Source organism: Notechis scutatus, chromosome 2, assembly GCF_049901735.1.
Source record: "Notechis scutatus isolate UNSWTSFEM ecotype Mainland chromosome 2, rNotScu1.2, whole genome shotgun sequence".
Lineage (NCBI taxonomy): Eukaryota > Metazoa > Chordata > Lepidosauria > Squamata > Elapidae > Notechis > Notechis scutatus.
In genome coordinates this window covers 24425653-24452527 of record NC_142010.1, presented here as the reverse complement: position 1 = coordinate 24452527, position 26875 = coordinate 24425653, and the positions used below count along the sequence as shown (strand labels likewise).

General features: G+C 41.4%; 1 protein-coding gene and 1 long non-coding RNA gene across 2 annotated transcripts; one reads left to right on the top strand and one right to left on the bottom strand.

Annotated features, from left to right (window-relative positions):
• Nucleotides 1-6744: 6744 nt before the first annotated feature.
• Nucleotides 6745-12968, bottom strand: LOC148131928 (uncharacterized). Its single transcript, XR_015747462.1, has 3 exons — nucleotides 12864-12968; nucleotides 10233-10359; nucleotides 6745-8215 (listed from the first exon to the last, which is right to left on the bottom strand). It is a non-coding gene; the product is annotated as an uncharacterized LOC148131928 (long non-coding RNA).
• A 116-nt stretch (nucleotides 12969-13084) lies between these two features.
• LOC113422220 (52 kDa repressor of the inhibitor of the protein kinase-like) lies at nucleotides 13085-20221 on the top strand. Its single transcript, XM_026683021.2, has 3 exons — nucleotides 13085-13211; nucleotides 15308-15385; nucleotides 17416-20221. The coding sequence occupies exon 3, from the start codon at nucleotides 17418-17420 to the stop codon at nucleotides 19713-19715; it is 2298 nt and encodes a 765-aa protein (XP_026538806.2). The 5' UTR covers nucleotides 13085-13211; nucleotides 15308-15385; nucleotides 17416-17417; the 3' UTR covers nucleotides 19716-20221.
• Nucleotides 20222-26875: the final 6654 nt, after the last annotated feature.

Below are 26875 nucleotides of genomic sequence, written 5' to 3'. Positions count from 1 at the left end.
AAATCCCAACAGACGGCATAAAACCAAGGGACTCTCAGCATCTGCTCCCGTTTCTTCAAAAGCTTGAAGGCACGTGATCCTGTCCATCAATAAACCATCTTTCCAAGAAACCTCCGTGAATTCAGTGTCTTTTGTCCCACTTGGAACCAAACCCAGAAGGATATTTCTTCCAACACCTGAATAAATATTGCAGAAAAGCGTTGTTGTTTTTTCCTCCTTTAGAAAGGGAATCTATCCCTTTTGGGCCACCTCTTCTTCTCAACTTTCAAAATGGGCTCCCTGACATTCAGGCCAACCCAGGTGAAACCTTTCTCCATTGGTGTGAAAATAAATGGATGGGCAAGGCTGTGTCTTTGCATTCCCCCCCAGCCGCCTTTCTTGCTCCAGGGTCTCTGAATTGCATCTGAACTGGAGGAGACTCAACTCTGCTTGCTCAAAGCTTCCTTGTTTCTCCCTGCCTGCGCTCTTGTTCTTCCCTTCGCACATGGCCCACACTGCCTCCCAGCAATTTCTGTCTCCTTTGGTTTCCTGCTAGCCCTGCATACCATCTGCTCCACTCCCCCAGCCTTGCCTCCACCTGGGCTCTGGCTCCTCCAGGTCTAAATACACAGAATCCTCCAGCAACCGTCAAAACGGTTGCTGGGGAAACGGCCGCATTATTTTTATCCTAATGTTTAATGGGGGTACTACCCCCTTGGCGCCCTTCAACACAGGCCCGGTAAAAGCTGGAGGGAAGAGAGAGCGAGAGGACCTTCTCTCTGTAACACACATAAAGATCTTGTGATCAACCCCACAGGATGCTTACTGCTGGTCACAATAGAGGAGCTTCAGGGGATGGATCAAAATGGGCTCCCAGAGCCCCTTACCTATTCTCTGTGGAGAATTGCTCTCTCTATTTTCTCCATCTTCCTTAAAAAGGCTATCTTTTAAAAATGGCCCATTTCCAGCCCTCCTGGGGCCTGCTGAAAGCAGATGTTAAAATTAATGGCCCTCTTCTTTTCAAATAACCTATCAAGACCTTCCTGCTCCAGTTCTTTGGTGAACATTAGCACTTAACATTCACATTGGCAACCATTAGCACTTAAGTACCTAATTCATGGGTTGAATTCTGTCCCTGACAGCACAGCCTACCAAAGAGCTTTCAGTGTGGCATCTTAAACCCTAACCCAGTGATTATATTTAGGAAGTTGTTTACAGGTTGCTGCCTTGTCAATCTATAAGCTGCCCTGAGATGCTTGATAATGAGGTAGGCAACATATAAATTTAATAAATAATAATAATAATCTGATCTCTTCATATACTCAGAGAAACCGAACTAGAGTTAGTAGTTTGGCCATCTAGAAGTCATTCAGCTCACTCTAACACACATACACAAAGGAGTGATGAGTTTCACCCATTGTGCTACATTGTGCAGCATCCCCAGCGTTACATGAGCAAAATTCAGATGCATGGCAACCAGCATGTATTTACCATGATTGCAGCATCCCAGGCAATATTCCCAGCCTGCTGTCAACAAGCAAAATCAATGGGGCAGAGGTCTCCAAACTTGGCAACTTCTAAGACTTGTGGACTTCTTCTATAGATGGCATCTGCCCCCAACGAAATTGGCAAAGATATACCCCAACATGAGTCCGGCATGTTGGAAATGTAGAAAGAAAGAGGGTACTTTCTATCATATGTGGTGGTCTTGTCCTGAGGCCCAGAAATACTGGCTTAAAATTAAATATTGGCTACAAGAAAGTCTTAAGGATCAAATAGAATTAGAACCAGAATTATTCTTGTTAGGGGTATTTAAAAAGAAATATGGAAAAAACATAAAATATATTGTATTACATATTTCAACGGCTGCCAGAATAACTTACACTCAATGCTGGAAGCACAACTGTATTCCCACAGATGAATTGATCATTCAAAAAATTATGACATGTGCTGAAATGGATAAACTGACCGTAATGTTACAAGAGAAAGATGAGTCTGAATATTACAAAATCTGGGGGAAATGCAGGGGTGGGATTCAAATTTTTTAACAACCGGTTTTGTGGGCGTGGCTTAGGTGGTGGGCATGGCTTAGTGGCCATGTGACTGGGTGGGCATGGCTTGGTGGTCATATTATTAGCTGGGTGTGGCCAACTCAATATCATGCTGCAACAGTCATAAGTGTGAAAAACGGTCATAAGTCACTTTTTTCTGTGCCATTGTAACTTTGAATGGTCACTCCACACAAGCAAAGTATCAGTAAAGGAGGGGGGAAAAACTCCAGAGAAGTTCCTGAGACAGGAAGTCTAGTCCTGCCAAGAATGTAATAAGGGTTAACAGAGAGGCAGTTTCTGTAAGCAACACCAGAATGTTTCCTTCCTGCCTTCCTTACAGGATTAGGCCAGTAATTTCTTCTAACAACCGGTTCTCCAAACTGCTTAGAATGTTAACAACCAGTTCTAGTGCGAACTGGATAGGTGCGAACTGGTAGAATCCCACCCCTGGGGAAATGGTATAATTGAATTGATTGAAGACAGATGGAAAATGAAGGAATTTAAGATAAGCAATTTATAGATTAAATGTATACATTTGCACAAATTATATATATTTGTAAATATGCACAAAAGATAGAAACGTATGAGATTGATGTCACAGAACTGTTAATGTAATGATTATCTTGTTGTTTTTAAAAGACATAAAAGACTAATAAAGTTTATTTCAAAAAAGACTTGTGGACTTCAACTCCCAGAATTCTCCAGCCAGGGAGTTGAAGTTCACAAGTCTTAAAGTTGCCAAGTTTGGGGACCCCTGCGATAGGGGAAGCCAGATTCACTTAACCACCACGTTTCACTTAACAGTTGAAGTGATTTGCTTAACAACATGGTAAAAAGGTCATTAAAAGGTCCATATATTGATCTTTGTATGTATTTAAAAGTTACTAACATTCTATTACTTAGATACCTAACTTTTTGTTCTCAAAGGCTCCTTTTTTTTGCAGCTCTAATAAGTAAGATATTAATTATCTTCTTTATTTCAGGAAAAGTTGCAGTTACCTCTTTTTCAGCTGTATGGTTGGTGGCAATGAATAACAAGTAGGGAGTTCTCTTCTTTGCAGCTTATTGTTTAAATTCTGCTTCCAGATTCTACCATACGCCTGTTTTATGCATACAAAAGGGAATGATAGAGCTGATCCAATTACTGGATAGACTGGGAATGAGACTGTTGGAATAAAAGTTTACATATGGTAAAATTATTTTGCAAATAGAAAAACGTATATTTTTCAGTGGTGTTTTAAAATCTTTTATTTGAGATACTACCGGCCAATTCAACATAGCTGTCATGTAAGCTGAAGAAAGGCTATCTGATTTGGGTTACAAAAACTGGGTTAAACAGTAGATGGCAGTAGAGATTTGTAGGAAACCTATCTTTTTGCTACCACCTAGTGATCCTCCAAAATTGTGCAGCCCAGATAGAATAGAATAGAATAACAGAGTTGGAAGGGACCTTGGAGATCTTCTAGTCCAACCCACTGCCTTTAAGATCTGCTGCCTTTAAGTGATGGAATGTGTAAGTCTTGCATCAGGGCAGGCAAAAGGAAGTTGTGTGTTACTTGTTGTTTGTTTTGTTTTAAATTTGCTGTGACTGGCTTGTTTTGCTGGAAGAAAGCATTCCAAAATAGCATCTTTCCCTTCCAGCACAAACAGAATATAATGGCTTTTGCAACCTCAGGGTTCTGTCACTTCACGCTGCTATATATGGAGACAAAGCACAAAGTTATTTATAGCCTGGCTCCACCAGTCCCATTCACTATGCCATTAAATGGTTTCACTAGACTTGGTTCTAGCTTGGCAGGTTGTGTGAACCTAATCAGTTGTGCTTATTCAACAGAACATGGTTAAACAAGCCACAATGGGCAAGCTATAGACCTGGAGGGTCTTAATTGCTACCTATTCCAGCCCCCTCTTCCCCTTTCAGCATATGTTTTCCCACCACACAGCTAACAGAAAACAAGACAGAAAACAAGACAGCATCTTCCCTCTATCTTTTCCAAATAGAAGCATTTAAAGCCAGCTTCTGCCTTGAAAATCATGAAGGGACATCTACAGAGGAAAGTTGAAAAAGTCACAGTCAGTTACTGCATGATCAAAGCTCTGCTCCTTTTTCATTTGCATCACTCAGGCAACTTCACTTTTTTTAAATCAATTCCAGGGGATATTTATTTATTTATTTATTTATTTTATTTATTTGATTTGCCAATTGTTTACAAGATAATAAGTATAAATGTATACATAGTTGTGAATACATGAAATGGTTACATACAAGAAAAATAAAAGAATAGGAGAAACAATAGGACAGGGACGGTAGGCACGTTGGTGCTTATGCACGCACAACATAAAAAAAAGAGATATGCATATCTCTTTTCTCATAATTTGCTGCTCCAATGGTGCGGGCTTTATTTTTCCCAATTGCAATATGCAGCACAGATTACATGCTTGAATAATTTTTTTAAAAAACACATGTTTCAATACTAAAGTCTTATTTACTGATAGTTCTTGACTTATGGAAATTGTTTTCACAACTGAAAACAATTTCCATCACTAAGCAAGGTCTTTATTAAGTGAGTGGTGCCCCATTTTGCAATATCTTTTTTTTTTTCAATTGATAACCTGCAGTTGTTACATAAATCACACAGTTGTTAAATAAATCTGGGTTGCCTCGTTGGTTTTGCTTGTCCAAACCTGTCTGGGAAAGTTGCAAATGGCAATCATATGACCCCAGGACACTGCAACCGTATAAGTACACGTGGGCTGCCAAGCGCCCAAATTTTGATTGTGTGACTGTGGGGAATGCTGCAACAGTTGTAAGTGTGAGAAATGGTTGTAACTTTTTTTAAAAAATGCTCTGTTGTAACTTGAAATGGTCACTAAACAAATGGTTATAAATCAAGGACTACCTGTATTGTACTGTTTTTAACAAGACATGTCAGGCTTCATTCCCACCTCAATGAAACCAAATTTCTGCGATCTGTTTGTCTGATGAAAAATGGAAATGGGGTTACAAAAGTAAGAAACATCTTTTTCTCATTGTCTTATCTTCATTTGGCTTTAACTTCCTCCTGCCAGCTCTTCCATTTATCATTCAGACTTGCCAGCGACATGACTATCCATCTTCTGCTTGAACCCTCAGAAATGGGAAATGTAAGCACTCACACCAATGCTTCATATACAGTGGAAAAGATACAATTAATGCACTAAGTATTCTCTCATATTAGCTTCAATTTGTAGTTCAGCATGTTCCCATCTGCTTCCCATGAGACTAGAGCTGATTTTAAGTAGCATCTGTGTAAAACGTGGGCTATCAACCCAACAGGATAGATTCTAGGCTAAGAAACCAGTGCCATTACACAATCCGGGTGTCTTCCTGGATTTACAACTCTTATTTGGAAAGCAGGTGTCAGCTGTGGTGTAGGCAAGAAACGCCTTCGCACCATTCCATCTGGTCTGCAAGATGCCCCCTTTCCTACATCAGAGGGCCATTCAGATAGTCACTCATACCCTAGTCATCATGGTTTCACTATTGTAAGACTTTCTACACGGGGCTGCCAGGGATGGGCTTCAAAAAATTTAGCAAAGGTTGCTGGGTGGGCGTGGCCTAGTCAGCCTCCTGTACTGCGCGGGGGAGGTACATTTTTGCCCTCCCTGGGCTCCGGAGGCTTTCTTCGAGCCTCCAGGAGGATGAAAACGGCCTCCCCATGTTCCGAAGGCTCTCTGGAAGCAGGAAACAGGCCCATTTCCGGCCTTCCCAAACTTCCGAGAGGCCCGTTTTTCACCCTCCCTGAGGCTCCCCACGCGCCCTGTACTTACCTGCATTCAAAACAGGCCATGTGGGGACTCCTGGGAGGGGTGGGCGGGGCCAGCCAGGAGTGGGATTTGGGGGTTCTGCACAGAATCTTAGCTAGGGGCTCTCCCGAACCCCTGCGAACCCCCAGCAGCCTACCCCTAGGGTCTGCCCTAGAAGACAATGCCAGAAGCTTCAATTGGTGTTGCAAGCAGTAATGGACATGCCTCAGAAGGCCATCTAACATGGTTCATGAGCTGCACTGGTTGCCAATTTGCTTCTTGGTGTGATTCAAGGTGATGGTTGCTATCTAGAAAGCCTGGTGTGGCCTAGGGCCTGATTACTTGAGGGGGCCGCCTGTTTCCCAAAGCATCGGTTAGCTCTTGTAGGATTGTCATGCTCTAGGTTCCTTCATGCCAGGGGTGTCAAACTCATGTCATCACAGCAGGGTCATGTGATGTATCGGGACTCCCCCCCCCACTTCGTTAAACTGGGTGTGGGCATGGCCAGCATGTGACACATCTGGCCTACAGGCCAGGGGTTTGGCTGCTTTATGCTTTAGGTTCCTTCGATTATACAGTGTCATCTAATGGGACCTCAGAAGTGCACCTTGTCCATAATGGTGCCTGATCTCCAGAATGAGGTTCCCTCCAAGTTTTGGAAGTTCCCCATTCTGCTTTGCTTAGAAGAACCCTCAAAACCTGGCACCTCACTCAACCTTTGATGAAGGAGATTGAGACTCCTTGCTTTCTTCCGTCCTGCCTTTCACGCGTGCCATCTTTTATCATGTGGTTGTTATTTCTTTGTATGACTGTTGTGAGCTTCCCAGAGTCACTGAGAATCAGGCGGCACACAAGTTTAATTTATTATGATTGGTCACACTGTCTGACAGACGTTTAGACTAGATTTGGCTTTTTTTAAAAAAAACAAGTTTTATTCAATTTTTCACATTGCAAATACTAAAAGGCTTTTTTCAGTGGACAACATATTTCCGGGTCATCACTTTTACATGCAAATATGACAATAGTTATATATTCATTTTTTTACATTCAACTTCCTACCTTATCCAATTTGTACTTAATTCTATTATTACCTTTTCCATTCCAACTTTTACAGAAAAGAAGAACAAATTAATCCTGATCTCTAATATTAATCTCAATCTAAACATCCTCATTTCAATTATTTCAAATATAATTCTTAAACATTAGCATTTCTTTTAAGAATAAAAATAACAATATGTGTTTGCCTAATAAGAAAAATTATCAATGTCTTTCCTTGTAATAATTTATCTTAAACTTATTAATACTCTTTTCTCATTTAAATAGTTCTTTTATCTGTCAGATTTGCCATTTCATTGCATATTCTTTCCATAGTTCTAGATTAATACAAGCTTTCACCCAAGAGAAAAAAAACATAAGTTTCCCCCCTTTTACTAATTTGAGTGTGTCACCTCAGTGGTTAAAATAATAAGTCATTCCCTAAAGAAAAAGAAAACAGAAAACTACATAACATCATATATCTTTTCAGTCGGATTCTGCAATGTATTTTCCCCCTTTGATTATAAGATTTATTTATGATTTCAAAACAAAGATAAGAATAAAAAATAACTAATCCTGGTCACTGATATTAATCTCATTCTTAAACATCTTCACAATTCATTTCAATTAATTCAATTTATTTAATAGACATTAACATTTATTTTAAGGATAAGGATAAAATATACATTCCTCTAATAAGAAATATCAGTGTCCATCCCTCCTTTAATATTCTATATTACCCTATTTTCTTAGTATTTTATGATTGCAAATATATTCTTATTACCCCTCATCTCCATGTGGAACCCCCCTTTTTAATTCATTAACCATTATCTCTATGAAAGCAGTTTCCTTTCATAATTTTATAATTCCCATATTCCTGCTCCTGTTTCTTATTGCCGCTCTTCCCCTTCATTTTCCCATCTTTTCTCCTTCCAGTTTGTATATCTCTCTCTCTTTATAGCTTTTTCCCCTTTTCTGCTGCGTCTTTCTACCTTTCCTAATTTCACAGGTATTCCCCTTTTTAATTACCTTCTTAGATCTCAAATTTTTAACCTCCCTTCTTTTCCCTTTTCTTTGTGGTGTTGTGTTAATTGTCTCTTTAAGATGGCTTCTCCTTGAACTAACTCCTCCTTTTCTGAAGTTCTTTCTTCTTGTTCTTCAATCGCCATTTCCATAGCTTCTAAGACAGACCAAAGTGATTCACCTCTTTCCTGTAGTAATTTTTTCATATTTTTAAGTTCCATTTTTAGTTCCCGAAGAGATATCATCATTGCACACTCTTATACCTTGTAATCCACAAAAACTTTTATTTTCCTTCTTTCTTCTTCGGGTTTTCTAGATTCACAATTATTCCAGCCCAGGGTCTATATCAAAATCACCAATTAGATTAGATTTGGCATTTTTATCCACCTATCAAGTCCTTCCAAAGGATCTCGGATATCATTATCCCTTGCTATGTCTGATCTAACATAGAGACGGACTAGAGGTGACAAGATAGTAATATTTGAGAAGCTGTCACGGAGAAGAGGGAGTCAACCTTTTCTCAAAAGAATCTGAAGACAGGACAAGAAGTAATGGGATGGAAGCTTAACGAAGAGAGATCCAACCTAGAATTAAGGAGAAATTTCCTGCCACTAAGAACAATTTATCAGTGGAATAGCTTGCCTCCAGAAATTGTGGGTGCTCCAACACATGAGGTTTTCAAGAAGAGATTGGACAGCCATTTGTCCAGAATTGTGTAAGGTTTCATGTTTGAGGGAGGGGTTGGATTAGAACACCTCCAAGGTCCCTTCCAACTCTGTTATTCTCTAATTCAATTATTATTGTCATATAGGTCATGACTGCTTTTATTGTAACAGCTAGAAAAACAGAACCTTGGATGTCTGAATGTGCTTCCCCTCCCTTACTTTATCTTCTTGTGAACTTGGGAAGGGCTTGCTTTGAGTTTCTCATATTCTTGGCCCAGGATCCACCCCACTCTTCTCTGATCTTTGTCTTGGTATTGGCTCATCTTCCTATCTTTCAACTAACGAAGTGTAAGGATTTGCTGCTTTGAAAATACTAATGTTTTGTTACAAACTATTATGTTAAAGATGATAATAATAATAATAATAATAATAATAATAATAATAATAATAATAATAATAATAATAATAATAATAATAAAAAATTATGACAGGAAGACAACATAAGGACACAAATAACTCTTGTGCCACACTTGGTTGAAACTTGGTTTCCACTTAGTTAAAAACCTTGGGAACTTTGACAGAACCTGGAGGAATCAAAACATTGATTTTGGGTGCAGGTACAGAGCATTGTTGATAAACAAAAACAGACTGAGTCAACGAAGGGGAGTTGTTTTACTCAAAATAATCTAACTTACAAAATTACGTGTTCACAAGATTTTATTATCTGGGAACAAAACATCAATTATTAAGTTAAGCAGGAGCTGACAAAAGCATTTTTGTTCTCCAAAGAAGTGTATCGTTTGTTTATGTGTCTTCGAATAAATTTAGCAGAAGAACCTTAGCATACTGAAATATAAATGTTATTAGCGATTTGATCATGCAAACATTATGTGATGCTGCCTAACACTATTGAATTAGTTAATCCAATCCTATCAATTTTCATGTTTTTTCACTTATATTAACTTCCAGGAGGCAGACCCTACACCAAGGGTAACCAAATTTTCTGGCTTTGCGGACTGGTGCTGGCTACGAGAGTGGGGGGGAGGGAAGGGAGGAGACGGTTCTACGTGAGCGACGAATGAGCACATGCGCTGTTCCATTTGTGAGAGCAGTGGGAGCGCAAACATGCCACTCAGACAAATGGAGCTGGTCATGCACTTTCACCCGGTACCAGGCCAAACCCCAGGGATTGTGGACCCCTGCCCTACATGATCAATTTTGTCCTATTTGAGACCTCTCAAACATAGGTAGCCAAGTGTTATTCTATAGGGTTTAAATCCTCTACCAGTTCCTACTACACAACCACCTTTATCCTACTGGAGACCAATCAGGTAGTCAGATAAGCAGATGTTATTCCAAAGGGTCTGAGTTCTCTACCAAGAATTGAACTGATGGATCTTTGCACTTCAGATGAATATATGTATGTATGTAGAGAGAGAGAGAGAGAGAGGAATGAGGGGGGGAGTGAGTGCATTAGCTTTAGGAGCTAGCCAAGTCCTGGCACTCAGCAGGATATCCTATAGCATCTTTATGTTTTAGCAAATATCCTCAGCAGATGATAGAACCTAACTAGTCTAGTTTAGCAATAGCACTTACACTTATATGCCACTTCACAGTGCTTTAGAGCCCTCTCCAAGTGGTTTTACAGAGTCAACATATTGCCCCCCACAATCTGGGTCCGCATTTTACCAACCTCAGAAGGATGGAAGGCTGAGTCAACCTTGAGCCTGATGAGATTCGAAATGCCAAATTGAAGGCAGTCGGTAGTCAGCAGAAGTAGCCCGCAGGACTGCATTCTAACCACTGCGCCACCGTAGCTCCTGTAGTTTAGGATTGGAAAGTAAACAAGATTCAATCTAGTTGGTGCTTGGATGAGCAACCATCAGAGCCATTCATTATACATGCCATACAAACCAAGCTGAAAACATCTGCATATTTGAAGTAGCTGAAATGATCCTTTCTTAAAGGTTCCAGAGGATACAGAACTGTTTTTTTCTGTGTGCCAGATGTTTTCAGGGACTGCTTCTTTGAAAATCCCCATCTGATCTCAAGCAAAAACATTGATGTGAGGAATATTGACCTCACCCCTTTCCTAAGAGGTCTGTAGGGGGTGTGCATAAGCGCACCAACATGCCTACCGTCCCTGTCCTATTGTTTCTTTTTTCTTTCCTTATTCGTATCCATTTCATGTATTCATAACCATGTTTATACTTATACCTATTATGTAATAATCACTTGACAAAATAAACTAAATAAATAAATAGCTTCTAAAATGAAGTAGTCCCAAAGTAAAACTTTTTCTGAGCACTAAAAGTGGTATAAAGAAAAAACAAAGAGGAAATATTGTAATGGAAAATAGTCCAATGTTTTTGTTGGTTCTCTGAAATAATTTTAAAATGGTTACATTAATTCTAGGCTACTTAACCAGCATAAAGGACCAAGTTACACTCTGCTAAAACTCTTTCAGTAAGTAAATTTGGGTGATGCCCATTTCCCAGGAATAAAACTAACGGTTTCATGAGGGTGAACAGTAGTCAAGTAATATACAATTTATTTTAATACATTTTAACTTACATTTCATACAAACAGTAGAACATTTGCCACTTTACAATGTAATATTTTTTGTTAGAAATCAATAATAAAATAATCAAATTTAAAGAGTATTTTTAATAAGAAAGATCAGGCTATAGAAACACTATGCAATATTTACAAAATGCTTTTTTCAAATACAAAGAATCACTAAGCTTAGCTGCTCGGAATCATGGTGCATATATTAACTTAAACATACTCGAAGTCACAATCTCCTGTGCAGGTAAGTAGGTATTCAAAGGAAGATTTTACTTAAAGATCATCTATGAGGGGAAGTGGGCAAATTCATATATAATCCAATATCATTTTGATGAGCAACAAGCTCCCAGTTATGTAGAGGCAGTTCTTGACTCATGACCACAATTGAAGCCAAAATTTCCATTGCTAAACAAGAGAATTGTTAAATGAATTTTGCCCTGTTTTACGACCTTTCTTGCCACCGTTGTTAAAGGAATTGTCATAGCTGTTAAGTTAGTAGCACGTTTGTTAAGTGAATCTGGCTTTCCCATTGACTTTGCTTGTCAGAAGGTCATAATAGATGATCACATGAACGGACACCGAAACCATCGTAAAGACATGCCAGTTGCCAAGTGTCTGAATTTTAATCATGTGGCTATTGGGATGCTGTAACAATTTTAAGTGTGAAAAAACGGTCATAAGTCACTTTTTTCAATGCCGTGGCATGATGGTTCGTTCAGTAGTTAAAGATGCTGAGCTTGTCTGCTGGACTGACATCCTGGGTTCAAGACCTGAGAGCAACGGAGTGACCTTCTGTTGTTTGCCCCAGTTCCTGCCCACTTAGCATGCAAATGTGAGTAGATAAATAGGTACCACAGAGACCGTATCCCACCTTATACCAATCCTAAATCTTATCAAACAAGCCAACCCTAGAAATCTGACAATGTTGGGAGAAATCAGCCCTAAGAATAACTGAGGCATTTGGCACCCAAGGCAGGCCAAGGAGAAGCATCTAGAAAAAGTGCAGAGAAGAGCAAAACAAAGATTAAGGGGACTGGAGGCTAAAACATATGACCAGGTGCTGGAATTGAGTGTCTAGTTTAATGGAAAGAAGGACTAGGAGTGACATGATAGTGTTAGATAGTGTTCCAATATCTCAGGGGCTGCCACAAAGAGGGAGTCAAGCTATTCCCCAAAGCATCTGAGGGCAGGACAAGAAGCAATGGGGGGAAACTAATCAAGGAGAGAAGCAACTTAGAACTAAGGAGGAATTTCCTGACAGTTAGAACAATTAATCAGTGGAACAATTTGCCTCCAGAAGTTGTGAATTATCCAACACTGGAAGTTTTTAAGAAGAGAATGGACAATCATGTCTGAAATAGTTACAGGTTTCCTGCCTGAGCAGGGGGTTTGACTAGAAGACCTCCAAGGTCCCTTCCAACTCTGTTATTCTATTCTAAAACATCTCTTAATCTGTGGGAGATTAGCAAATAATCCCGGGTATCAAGAGAAAGATCAGGAAATGGCTGGGAAGGGATGCAGCTAGAGACCGAGCGGGCAATGCAGAAAGCCGGATATCAATAGAAAATTCTGCAAAGAGGAAGATATAAATTAACAGGAGTTTGCCGCGAAGCCCAGAGCCAAATGTGCACAGATTGCAAAAAAGAAAAAAAAGACACCCTTTGTACGGCCGTCCTTCCCTTGGGACGGAGGAATAAATTAGACAGTATCGTCCTGATTTGAAGAGGGGGGAATAATCACGTTTCCTTGGCAGCACCTGCTCCTGGAAGGTGGCGGTGAAGCGGCTGCTCCAACAGCTGGAGCGGGAGGGCCCTTTAAACAACGGCCGGCCGCAGCTCTCCGGGTTAGCCGAGCGCCGCTCTTCCTTAGTGCGCGAGGGGAGGGGGGCCGCGAAGGATGCAACAAGCCCCGCCCCTTTGGAACGCGACACAACACACATCCAGAGGGGCGGGGCTTGCATGACGCCGCCACCGCCGCCGCGTCCGCCATTTTGCTTTTTTTGACCCCACCCGCGGGCGACCCGCGTTGCCGCTCCTTTGTCCGCCTCGGGACCCTCCCGGGCTGCCGCGCTCACACGTGCACGTGGATATCAGGGGCGGTGGGGGTGAGTCGGGGCGAGGCCGGGGGAGGGGCAGGTGCAGTTTCTCAAATGGGACCCCAAAGACCCGGCGACCCTCTCCGGCGATGCCTTTGTTCTCCCTGCTGGGCTTCCCGAACAGGAACTCGCCCACTTTTTGCCCAGGGGCCCTTTTTCCTTCATGAGGACTAGGAACCTGTCTTGCTTTCCTTCCTGGGAGGGCGGGCTCCGCCTCTTGGCACCCGTGTCGAGGCTAACGTCACCCGTTCCCGGCCTCCCTTCTTGGGACGCCCGGAATACCTAAGGCCGCCCTGCAGTAGGGTTGCTCGGAGAGAATTGGTCTTTGTCCGACGGCCCGGGGAGGGAGACATTAAGCGGTGGAGGCTGCGGGCTCGGGGCACGTGGGAAGCCGTAGCCTCCTCCTCCTCACCTGTTTCTTCCAATCTAGAGACTACACTAGCAGTTCTGTTTTTTAATTAGAATTTGATTTTATTTTGATCAGCTTTTGTTTCCCTATAAAGTGTCTGTAATGTTCAGAGAGTTTGAGGTCTCTTTTTAATGCATCAGAATTGGGGGAAACTCAGAAAAATTCTGGGAAAGAAGGTGTGAGACTGCCAACTTTCCACTCGCTGAATTCCGCTTTCTCACCAGATCATCTTCCATTCCGAGCCTGCAAAATGTCTTAATTTACTTTCCAGAATCCATTTTTCTCATTGTATAAGAAACTGGAACCGATTCATTTGTATGTGGATGACTTAAGTGGCATGACTTAAGATTGATTTTACCTGCCTTTCCCTTTAAAGTAATAATAAAGTGTCACACCTTCATTGGATAAATAGGGTCTTCAAACTTGACAGCTTTAAGACTTGTGAACTTCAACTCCCAGAATTCCTCCTCCAGTCATGTTAGTTCGGGAATTCTGGGAGTTGAAGTCTACAAATCTTAAACTTGTCAAGTTTGAAGACCCTAGGGATAGATTGTGCACAGCAATCCTGTTAGGTAGGTTGGGATTAGAGAATCTCTTCAGTCTCCAATTCAAATATGATAAACTTTGGTTTTGTTGCATTCCTTTCTTTTTGACAGTTTTAAACCCATTATTCATAGCTACAGGTTAGCATGTTGCACACACCTTGGTCTGGAGAGGTTAGATATGGCCTGGAGTTTGGACAGACCCAGATCCAAGGCTTGGCCTTCTCAAATGACAAGAAACATCTACTTCCAGTTTCCTGGAGTTTTGCTGCTTTTTTCCCTCACTGGCAATTTATGAGAGGGCAGGCTGCCTAGAAAATGTTCAGGACCTGGGCTGCTGTTATCCTACCTAAGCCCTGTCCTCAACCAGCACATCAGAGTTGGCTATCAAAGCTGTGCAGAGGGACAAGTGTGGGGGTGTTGGTGTGTGTGAGAGAGAGAAGGTAGTGTGTATTTGTGTCTAGAAAGAAAACAGCAAAGGGTTACTGTTCTCCAATAGGACTCACAAGAAGTACAATAGAAATGGGAGGAGCAGTAGCAGGAGGCGTAGTAAGCAGTGGGGAAGAGTGGAATAGTTGTAAGCAGTGAGCACTAGCCTTTGAGTACTTCTGTGGTGTTGCTTAGGGACCCGTGTTGTTTAGTTTTCTTGAGTTTTGGAGCTCCCTGACATGAGTATATACTTAAAAAGAACCTGTGACACAATTCCTGAGAGGTTTGCATGTATGTAGCCTTGAACAGCCTTCAAAATTCTTTTCAGGTGGGGATGTCAACTGTAGGGTTAACTGGGAACTGCAACTGTGGGGTTTTGGTCCATGAGGCCTGAGTTTTGAGTCCTTAGCTTAAGGCCCTTCAGGCATTTCCTATCTGGGTTCCGATGAAGCATCTAAAAACAAAGATTCTTTATTCCCTGGAAATGTTGTCAAACTTTTTATTTCATTTCCCCCTTCCCTCCATTGTGTTTTTTTATGGAATTGTTTTCTTTATTGTCACATCTCCTCCTTTGACCCAAAAGACAGTTGCCATTTGAAGGAATGGCTTTTCAAAAAAAAGAAGCCCTTTGGTTGATCCTCATCCAGCAAGAGTTTATTCCCTGGCATTTTGGCAGCTTCCTTTCTGAGCCTGCTGACAATCTTATTTTCTGTTTTATTTTCCAGAGTGAAGTTTTCCCTTCTTGGCCTGCCTGCATAGAGTGGCTGGTCTGCAAAGCCACTCCAGAGCAACACAGCTACCTGGTAAGGTTGATTCCCCACTCTCATAGTAATAAAAATGTTCTCTCCCTATCCATAACCTGACTGGCATACTGGTAGTCCTCAACCTACAACAATTTGTTTAGTGACCATACAAAGTTATGGCATTGAAAACAATGAGGTATGACCATTTTTCACACTTAAGACCATTGCAGCATCCCCATGGTCAAGCGATCAAAATTCAGGCGCTTGGCAACCGACGTGCCTTTAGGATAGTTGCCATGTCCTGGGGTCATGTGATCACCCTTTGCCACCTTCTGACAAACAGAGTCAACGGGGAAGCCAGATTCACTTAAGAACAATGTTACTAACCGAACAACTGCAGTGATTCACTTAACAACCGTGGCAAGAAAGGTTGTAAAATGGGGCAAAATTCACTTAACAACAAATATATTGGGCTCCGTTGTGATTGTAAATAGAGGTCTTCCTGTATTTCTTCTTGCTGGGCCTCCTATGTCTATCCCACATGCCTCTCTCTCTTCTGTTCTCTGCTGGATGGAAGACTACCTTCCATCCATTCCCCTCATCATCTTGCCCCCACCAGGCATTTGTTGTTCTGGATAGGCTCCTGGTAAGCTGAAGGAGGCCAAACTGAGGGAGAAGAAGTCTCAGAGGAATTCCAGGCCTCTGGACATCCACACCAAACCAAACAAGCAAACTTGGCAAGAATAAGCAGAAAAGGGCTGCCTGGCTGAGCTGACTTAACAGCATCTCAAAACCAGGTTCTTTGAAAGGGCATTTGTTCTTTTGGATCCCTTTCCCCTTTCCAGACTGTAAAATACTCTCTTCTCTTTTCACATTCCGACTTTTGCCGTGCACGCACACGCAAACATACAGTTGCCCTCACCAACTAAATATTTCTCATGTATTTTGGAAAGGAGGGGCAGGAAAAGTAAAGTACATGTCTCCTTTTCTCTCCTCTGTTCTTTTGATTCTCATGTTTTATTTTATTAAACTTGCCAAAATATGAAATACAAGTGAAAATAAAGAGAGTGGGGGGAAAGGGAAAGAGAGTGGGATAAAGAGGAGAGCGTTAACTTCCAACTGTCTTGAACATAAAAGTCAGAAGCAATTTCCAAGTAGAAACAAAATTGGATGCATATTTTTTTCTTTAATTAAAGCACTTAATTTGCCTATCTCTGCTAGCTCCATCAAGTTTTCCATTCTTCCACTGTTAAGATGCTTGTTTGATTCTCATGTGCTTGTGAATTAAAAGGAGCATGTAGAAAATTACTTCTGAATAAAACTAAGACCGTATATACTGGGGTATAAGTCTATTCAAACATAAGCCGAATGTACCTAATTTTACACAAAAAGGGATTGGGGAAAACTTATTGACCTCGAGTATAAGCCGAGGTGGGAAATGCAGCAGCTACTGGCAAATTTCAAAAAAAAACAATTAATTTGGGAACCGATCTCACTATCATGCTTAGTGTTTAATTGATTCACTAACCCAAAAGAAGAAGATGATGATGACAGCGGGAGGCAGGAGTCACTCTCCCCTCCCTCAGGAGGCCCCTGAGTCAGAGTCACTACCACGGCGCGCCCAGTCCGCGCTGAAAGGGAAAGGCAAAGCGCTGCCTTCCTCCTTCCTGGCTGGTTGTTGGGAGTCGCTGCCGCCGGAGGCCTGCACTCCACACCATTTTTTTCAGAGGGATTCTGACTCGAAATATGCGAGGATTTTTTTCAGCACAAAAATTGGGCTGAAAACTAGGCTTATACCGAGTATATACAGTAATTGGGGAGTAGAGTGGCATGTACATTTAATAAATATAAAAAGTGAAAAATAAGTTCATTTTGCAGTACTGAGATGAAAACTACTTAAAGCATCCTAGCAAGCACTAATTGTATTTCAGTGTGTATGAATAAAATCACAAGAAATTATTAAGGAACAATTGACAGCAGAAAATTTCTGTTTCACTAAGAAAATAACGTTTACTATTTTTATCTTCCTTCTTTTTGGAATCTGCTTCTGTTCCATTCGTTGTCTCTCATCATTCTTTTTCTCTCCATAGGAATGGAGATTGGAACTCTTTACAGGAAGCGCAAAACAGTTGAAAAAGAAATAGTGCAGAAGAAAAAAAGAAATGAGGAAGAAAATAGTATCTCCTGTTCAGACTCACCAGCAGAATATGAATGCATCATGAATGGTCTGGAATTTGTTATTCATTCTTATGATATTGGGTTGTACGTGAACTCATCCACTCCTCTCACAGATGAACTGAAGTATAATCTTCTCGTGAATACCTTCACACCACCTCATGACTATAATTTCAAGGGAGATTCAACAGGAATACGCAGCTTTCGTCACATATGGTTAATTAGATACTCGCCCTGGCTGTGCTACTCTTCCTATTTGAAAGGACCATTCTGTAAATACTGCATTGTCTTCCCACAGCCTGATCTTTGTGGGAGGCAGGGAGGCTTCATCATGGTGCCCTTTGTGAGGTACAACGATTTTCATGTCTGCGCTAAAAAACACATGTCCAGCGCATGGCACAAGAGTGCCGAAGTCGATGCAACTAACTTCTTAACCAGCATGAACGTCTTCGAAACAAACTTTGCTTGCCAGCTTGACAGCAGCATTAACCGGATAGTCAATGAAAATCGCAAAAAACTGCAGTCAATCTTGTCAACCATCATATTTTGTGGCACCCACGACATTCCTTTACACGGGGAAACGAGAAAAACTGGGAACATGCGGAGCCTCTTGGCGTTTCGCGTTGAGTCTGGAGACGTGACCCTAAGAGAACATCTAGAAAATGAGACTGGCAATGCTCAGGACACGTCCATCCAGATAGAAAATGAATTGATTAAATTGTGCGTGGATGCCATTAGAGAAGAGATAGTTTCTGCCGCCAATGGCTCCGCTGGTTTTTCAGTTCTTGTGGGCGAAAGCGCCAGGATTTCTGGGGAGGACCATTTGTCACTCGGCATACGTTTTGTGGACACGACCGGCGCTAAACCTCAAGTTCGAGAGGAATTCCTTGGTTTTGCAGCACTGAAGGGATGGGACGCTACCTGCGCTGCCGAAACCATCATTGAGGAGTGCACCAAGTATGGTTTAAATCTTGAAAAATTATGTGGCCAAGGGTACGACGGGTGCTCTAAATTGGCCGGGAGAGAGGGTGGTGTGCAGGCTAAAATAAAAAGCAGGTACCCCAAGGCTACTTTTGTTCACTGCGTGGCGCACACACTCAATCTGGTTGTGAATGACTTAAACGCTGTACCCGAGATAAGGAATGCGGTGGGCACAATCCAAGCTATCCTTTGCTTTTTCCTTGAGAATCTGAGGAGAGGAAACCTTAGTCCAGCAGTTCTATCACTGGATGAAGCACTTCGGACTGCAAAATACAAGCATGTCAGATTTTTTTCCAATAATTTTGTACAGATCTTTGATCAGTTAAGAAACCTGGCCGCTACTTCAGGTCAGATCTGCCAGGAGGCGTACCAATTATACTGTGCTTCAGGAACACCTAATTTTCTCTTTTGCCTTGTTATCATGTCAAACTATTGCAGTAAGTTAGAGTCAGTGACCCAATCTCTGCAGACTGTCCAGGTTGACATGATGAAAGTGTATGAGCACATCCAGGAGCTCTTAACCGTCTTTCGTGGCCACAGAGAAAAAGCAGAGGAGCACTTCAAGGGAATTTTTTCGCAAGTTCAAGAACTAGCGGACAAATTGGATATTGACTTACATATTCCCAGACGGAGCGACTTGCAGAGGAACTCAAATGCCGTTGTCCCAACTGAGGAAGAATATTTCCGCCAGTCACTCTATATACCCTACTTGAACTCGATAATCTCATGGCTGGAAAGCCGGTTTGGTCCAGAAAGCAAGGCGGTTTTTGGAATCTTTTCGCTTCATCCCAAAAACATGGCTAACATTGGCCTTGAGACATTGAAAGCGGAGATGGAAAAAATAAGTGAATTATGTGAAATTGAAAATTTGGAAACTGAAACAATCACCTGGTTTGAAAAGTGGTTGGGGAAGAAGGAAGAAAGGATTGAAAATGGGAAGAATGGACTTCTGGATTTGCTGCAATACGTTGACCAATATCCTTCAATTCAACAAACCATTTCCATTGCTCTGGCATTGCCAGTAACAACTTGTACAATGGAAAAATCATTCAGTACAATGAGAAGGGTAGAAACATTGTTGAAGTCAACACTGGTAGATGACCAGTTTTCTGGACTTTGCATGATAAGTGCTCATCGGATAAAAATTAATGAAAATAAGGACATCTTACTCCAAAAAGTGATTGACAGATTTGGAGAAGATAACAAACATTTACAATTTGTCTTTGAAAAATAACTGGTTGACTATTTTCTAATTATTTTTATAAAGAGGGAAGAATATAAGGAGGTATAAAAAGACTAAAATGCAAGTGGCAGAATTACAGAAGGAAATTAAACAACTCCAGAATATAATAAAGATGATTATGTTCCAGTATATAATTAGAGACAATATAAAATATATCATCCATTTTCTAAACATGTAATATCTGTATTGAAGTGTAAACTGAAAATGCTTGATTAATAGAGTGTACATCATTAGGAAAACATTAAGTCAAAAGTTTTCCATCAAATATTAACATATAAAGTGTCTATATAAGAAAATCTAATGTTTCCATATTGTCTACTCATAAATTTTCTAATTTGGGAATGGAAGTGTTGATTTAGTGTTAATTCTAATTATGCTGGATTGATGCTGGTCTATAAGCATAACACATTTTAATGGATTGTACTTTTATGTCCTTTTTAGAGTACTGCAGTGAAATTACATCCATGTTTACTGAGAAATAAACTCTATTGAATTCAGTAGGATTTATTTCCAACTGATTACAATAGCTGTCTAAAGGATTGGGCTTTCTCATGACTGAATTTTTCCTGTGAGTCTGCTCTAAGGAGAATTAACTTTGGATGCATCTGTTAGTTTTTAACATAGATTAAATAGATTAGTGTCTGTTTTGCTGGGGGGTGGGAACATATGTTAGCTAAAATAACTTAAATGTAGTGGTCAATATCTGGGGTATCTTTTGAAATTATCTGTGTTCATAAGGAATGGGTTTGAGCATGTTCAAGATCCTTTGAGTACTGGGATTGCAGCCTTTTCTCTTGTTTTTAATCCAACCTCATTTTCTCCGAATTAAAAGGCAAAGGGTTTCAAACGGGAGTGCCAAAAACTACCCTTGGCTTTTCAAACAGAGCTTTGTGAAAAAAAATGGAAGTCATTCAGACAAAAAGAGACTCTTTTCCTGTATTATGAATATTCTGTATTCTTATATGTGCCCTAAGGATATAATAGGTAGATTGCAAAAAAAAAAAAAAAAAATCCAGGCCACCCACAGATGGCAAGAAAGCTATGGAGAACTTTGGTTGATTATTGAGGTGGCCATTCAGACTTTTCCAACCATTCTCATAGCCTTAAATGTACAGGAAACCACTTCTGCCTGCATGTGCTCCTCCCTTTGCTTTCTGACAGTAAGCCAAATACAATTCATTTTATTTGGATATTACTGTGGTGCAGGGGTGTCCAACCAAGCTTTGCTGGCTGAGGAATTCTGGGAGTTGAAGTCCACAAGTCTTAAAGTTGCCAAGGTTGGACACCCCTGCTGTGGTGGATTATGTCAGGGATCCCCAACCTTTTGACGCGCGCTGCCCGGTTCCGGCATCAGCTGGGCGCCGCGGCCCGGTACGGCGTCAACTGGGCGCCGCCATCTTTTATGATGAAAAAGATGGCGGCGCCAGCCTTCGTGAGCTTTTCGGGTAGAAATGGCTTTCTACCGGAAAAGCTCACCGAAGCGCTGCGCCGCCATCTTTATGACGAAAGCGCTTCCGGTGAGCTTTCTACCGGAAAAGCTCACCGGAAGCGCTTTTTACCAAAAAGATGGCGGCGCCCAGCAACCAGCGGCCCGGTAAGGCTTGTTCCGCGGCCCGGTACCGTCCGCGGACCGGCGGTTGGGGACCCCTGGATTATGTGACTCATCACCGGGAACACTGTAAGACAAGTTATACAAACATAGCTTCGTGTGGTTCCAAGCCAACATGTAGACTTCAAGAAAAGTAATATTAGAGAAAGAATAGGACAATTTTAAGAGAAAGAACATGACAAACCATGAACTAACCCAGCCCGTGTGGTTTCTTTAAGACTTTAGTGTGTCGTGGTAAAGAGGAAAATGGGATTCCTTGGCTAAAATATGATTGCCCATGAGTAACTATGACACGAGATCACAGTTATCTTACTAACAGCTTGCCAATAATTCATAAATGAAAAGAGGATACCACCAGATAATACCCTGAGGTCTATCCCATTTTTCTTACCCTGTTTCTTATCTGAGGCGACCCTTTTATATCTGCACTGCAACAAATCTGCTGAGATAGGGAAACTTGGAGAATGGCAGCTCCAAACTCGGCAACCTTTTTTTTAAAACCGGGCAAGTATTGTCACAGGGTTGTTCTCCTTTGTAAAGTTATTGGACGGCTTTGCTAGTCTAGGGTGATTTGAGTTTGGATGAGTTTGTGCGATTCCTCCTACAAAATTGCCAAGACTTCACATCCTTCAAAAAGAGATTGTTTGGGGTAAAGCTGGAGTAGAAGATTAAGGGGAAGGGGGGGGAAGGCCCCTATAATTTTCATTATAAAAAGTACTGCTCTTTGCAGCTGGTTTATCAGAATCAACTTTTCTCTTGGTTGATTGGAAGAGAGTTTGAGCTGCTCTGCAACTAAAAGGAATCAGGAATTAAAATAATGGGGGTGTTCAAGCTATTTTCTAAAGCGCCTGTAGGCCAGACAAAGAATAATGGATGGAAACTGAACAAGGAGAGATTCAACCTGGAAATAAGGAGAAACTTTCTGACAGTGAGAACAATCAACCAATGGAACAGCTTTGCCCTCGGAAGTTGTGGGAGCATCATCACTTGAGACTTTCAAGAAGAGATTGGACTGCCATCTGTCAGAAATGGTGTAGGGCTGTGATGGCTAACCTATGGCATGCCTGCCATAAGTGGCACACAGAGCCATCTCTGCCAGCACGTGAGCTGTCGCCTCAGGTCAGTTCTACTGCGCATGCACACTAGCCAGCTGATTTTTGGATATCTGCCACGCACGCGTGGAGGGTGGAGTGCATGCAGGAGATGTGTGCGCATGCGCAGGGGGGCAGGGGAGCAAGGGCGGGTCATATGTACATGTGCAGGGGGCACAGGTCACACGGCAGGGGTCGTGCGTGCATTGCATTATGGGTGCAGGCACGTGCACAAACATGCACACTTTCGGCACGCGGTGACAAAAAGGTTAGCCATCACTGGTGTAGGGTCTCCTGCTTGGGCAGGGGGTTGGACTATATGACCTACAAGGTCCCTTCCAACTCTGTTATATTTTAGAGATGGGCAACCTGTAGGCTGCCTAATAACCCTTTACAGCAGTCTTAAGTCTGTATGGCAAAATACTGTATATTGGGTAGATTTTGCATGTAATTTTCTTTTCTTTGCTCTCCCTCCCCATAAGGGAATGCCAATTGTATTTTTAAACCTACATTCACTGTCACACAAACAACCAAGAGACACTTCCTTCACCCGTTTAAGGACTCAAACCTGTTGAATATGGGAACAGGGTTTGCCTCTTTTATCCCCATGGAAATTCCTACAAAAGTGGATTCTGTTTAGATGGGTTCTTTGGAAAGTTAACTAATCAGCATTCAATAACTGCAATAAGCAGTCATCTAGAAATCTTAAGCAGTTAACAATCTACAGAGAAGATTTTCTTTGAAAAGTGAAAGACCAATTTTCTCTCTTCAAAAACTCTCATTTCAGAAAATGTTGAAGATGGAGCATTTGTATATTATAGTACTGGGTTTTTAGGTTTGGGAAGTGTGTTAGTATAGATGTATTTTTCTTTTTATCTTTTTTTTTTTTGTCCCTTGGAGCCAGTCTTGACTCCTGGCAACCACTTAAAAGAAATCCCGGTAGTTTTGTTCCATGGATATTTTAATGTTAGAGCCCATTGTTAGTTGTTAACCTTGATGGCAGTGTGGTTGCCTCTAAAGGCTACCCAACTGGGAGACTAAAATTTTATGTTCCTCCTTAATCCTAAAAATTGTATTATACAGGCAAAATGACTAAATTACAAATTCCCAGGCAAAGCTGAGCTCATTTGTGGAGTTGGTATGGTTGAAGGTGACTCCACTTCTTTTGAATATCTCTCAATCTGGGCACTTTTAAGATGTGTGGACTTCAACTCCCAGAATTCCCCAGCAAGGTTGGTTGGGGGTGGGGAGGGAGTTGAATCCACACATTTTTAAATGGCCAGGAATGAGAAACATGGATAAATGTGTAGGGAGAAGCCACAGAAGAGAGAGCAATTGTAATGATGATTGAGGGCTACTTTGGGATTTTTGAAGGAATCTGGAGAAATTAAATTCTAATTTCAGAATTATTACTATTACTTCTGATTGTTTTTGGAAAACTTCAGAATAAAAACTGACAAAACAGTCTTCCTATGCTGTGATCTGGGAAAGAGGAGGAAATTAGTGATTTAGCCTAATGAGTGGTGATAAGCAAACATTGCCAAGGATTATGCCAAACAAGAGGAGTCTTGCTGTGAAGTCAACAGCAGGAAGACTTGGCTAATTAAACAACAGATCTTCCTGAGGACTCTCTCTCTCTCTCTCTCTCTCTCATATATATATATAGATAGATAGATAGATAGATAGATAGATAGATAGATAGATAGATAGATATAGATAGATATAGATATAGATATAGATATAGATATAGATATAGATATGGATGGCATATAGATATAGATATATAGATATAGATATATGGTATTCAGCTTTGTTCGGGTATTTTCCCACGTCATTATAGTTGTGCTTTTAAAGTTGTAGCAACGTTTCGGCAGAATCCCATCTGCCATCATCAGGCTTCTGTATTGTGTTCATCTGTGAGTCAGACTTTCACAGTTGTTGACTCACAAGATGACCACAATACAGAAGCCTGATGATGGCAGATGGGATTCTGCCGAAACGTTGCTACAACTTTAAAAGCACAACTACAATGACGTGGGAAAATACCGAACAAAGCTGAATACCATACATGTAAGTACCAGCGAAAACTTAAGAAAGCATTTATCTATCTATCTATCTATCTATCTATCTATCTATCTATCTATCTATCTATCTATCTATCTATATCTCTATATCTATCTATCTATCTATCTATCTATCTATCTATCTATCTATCTATCACACACACACACACACAAAGAAACAGACCATTCAAAATTGCAGAATTACTAGTATACACCTACAGGTGTATGCCATTGCAGGTCCAAATCGGCAGAAGTCTTGATGTCTTGCTCTACTGTATACTGCATGGCTTTCATCTTCAGGTGATAGTTGTTCTTTTAAGTAAAAATGAAGAGAATAGTGTAGCTTCTCAGCAAATGGGTAGGATCAGGATGCCTGTAGAAACCCAGATATGGGGCTTGAGAGTGTCTTGCCACAGCTTCAACCAGGGGGAATGCTTTCTCCAAGCTGGAATGGGGCCTCTCCTTTCAGCTTCAGGCCAGCTTTATAAGGCATGTGTGAAAGCTTCCTTGTTGGGACATAGGCATCCAAATGGTTAAAGCCCTCCCACCTCTCAGGGTTTTCCACCCGGTCCCAAAGGGATTTGTCTTTTGTTTCTGCTTGCAGTAAAATACGGTTGATTAGTGCTTCATCAGCACAATCCAGAGGAAAAGACAACAGTGTGGAAAATTCAGGATCAATTTCCCTACTTGAAGACAATTTATATCTTTACCTAAATAAACCATGGTGACTGCATTCACAGAACATAATCAACAGCAAAGCAAAGTATATTGTGGCTAGTGTGAGAATGAAGCCAGCCTTCTATCAAGAAGGTCTTGAGAATGACTTCCTGGATCTGTTGGCCTTTGAGCCTCTACACTTGCATTGTTGCCTATTTGTTGATGGGGGAAAAATAGCCCCTGATCTTGGCTGTGTAGATACTGCTCTGGACAAAGAATCACATTGTGAAGTCTTAGACAAACCTTTTGGTCAACGTATGCAAAGATAACATCACACGCATTTCCATTTCTAGACCTGCTCTAGAATTACAAAAACAGGAATTTTTATACTACTAGAACGTACCAGTGTAATTTGTATACCAGAACAAGCTTTCAAACAGCAAAGAATGACCTGGAATTGGCCAACATGATGTGTGTTTTTAATTTGCATGTTTAGCGGCACTTGCAAGTTGGGTGGGGAATTAATGGTACAAAAATATTTACAACTTAATTTTTTACTGAGTTGTTAAGAAACGTGTTTCACAATTTTATATACATGTTTGCAAAGGAATATTTCAATAGAAAAGAAGCTCAGGATTGAACTGTGGGGTCCCTGCTGCTCTCTGAGCTTGGTTGTTTTGTGGCAGACATTTCATGAACTACGTAACATCAATACAAATAAGGTTCCAGGATCATCTGGATTGGTTTCTGTAATCTCCATGTAAGTCCATTCAAGGGCTGTCTAAAACAGGAGTCTCCAACCTTGCCAACTTTAAGACCTGTGGACTTCAACTCCCAGAATTCTGGGAGTTGAAGTCCACAAGTCTTAAAAGTTGTCAAGGTTGGAGACCCCTGGTCTAAAAGTCAGCCAGACCTGCCTGGGAGCTGCAGCAACACACTCCCACCCCCTGGCATCCTGAAGATGCAGCTTCCACATCCAAAGCACTCCCAGACCGGCAGATTTAGTCCAGAATGGGCCACCCTCCTAATCAAGAGCTTCCAAGAAGGAATGACTCCACCTGCCACCAGGTAAAACCACGCCTACTTTTCAGCATCTCTCTCCCATCTTCAGGAAAGGGGCAGTTTCCAGTCACGTAACGAAATTGTCCCCTTTTCTTGGCAGGGCTCCAGAGTCTTTAGTACAGGGGTGTCTAACTCAAGGCCAGATATGGGCCACAGGGCCACCCTGGAAACTGCAAAGGACCAGCCCACTGTGCCTCTGTCAGCAAAAATAGAGTTCTGTTTTCACTGACAGCACTCAGGCCGCCACAGGTGCCCCCAACACGAGTGATGTTGAATGGCCAACGCCCAGGGGTGGGATTCAATTTTTTTAACAACCGGTTCTGTGGGCGTGGCTTAGTTGGTGGGTGTGGCTTGGTAGTCATGTGACTGGCTGGGCATGGCCAACTCAACATCATTCACATCGAGGCACGTATCTCCTCACCTGGCCTCGTGACTGTCGGGATGCTGCAAAAGTCGTAAGTGTGAAAAACGGTCATAAGTCACTTTTTTCAGTGCCATTGTAACTTTGAATGGTCCCTCCACACTTCCCTCCAGCAAAGGAGGGAAAAAAAACTCCAGAGATGTTCCTGAGATAAGAAGTCTAGTCCTGCCAAGAATGTAATAAGGGTTAACGGAGAGGCAGTTTCTGTAAGCAACACCAGAATGCTTCCTTTCTGCCTTCCTTACAGG

Excerpts from the sequence above, each read along its gene's own strand:
- LOC113422220 (XM_026683021.2), top strand. The coding sequence starts at position 17,418 with ATGGAGATTGGAACTCTTTACAGGAAGCGCAAAACAGTTGAAAAAGAA.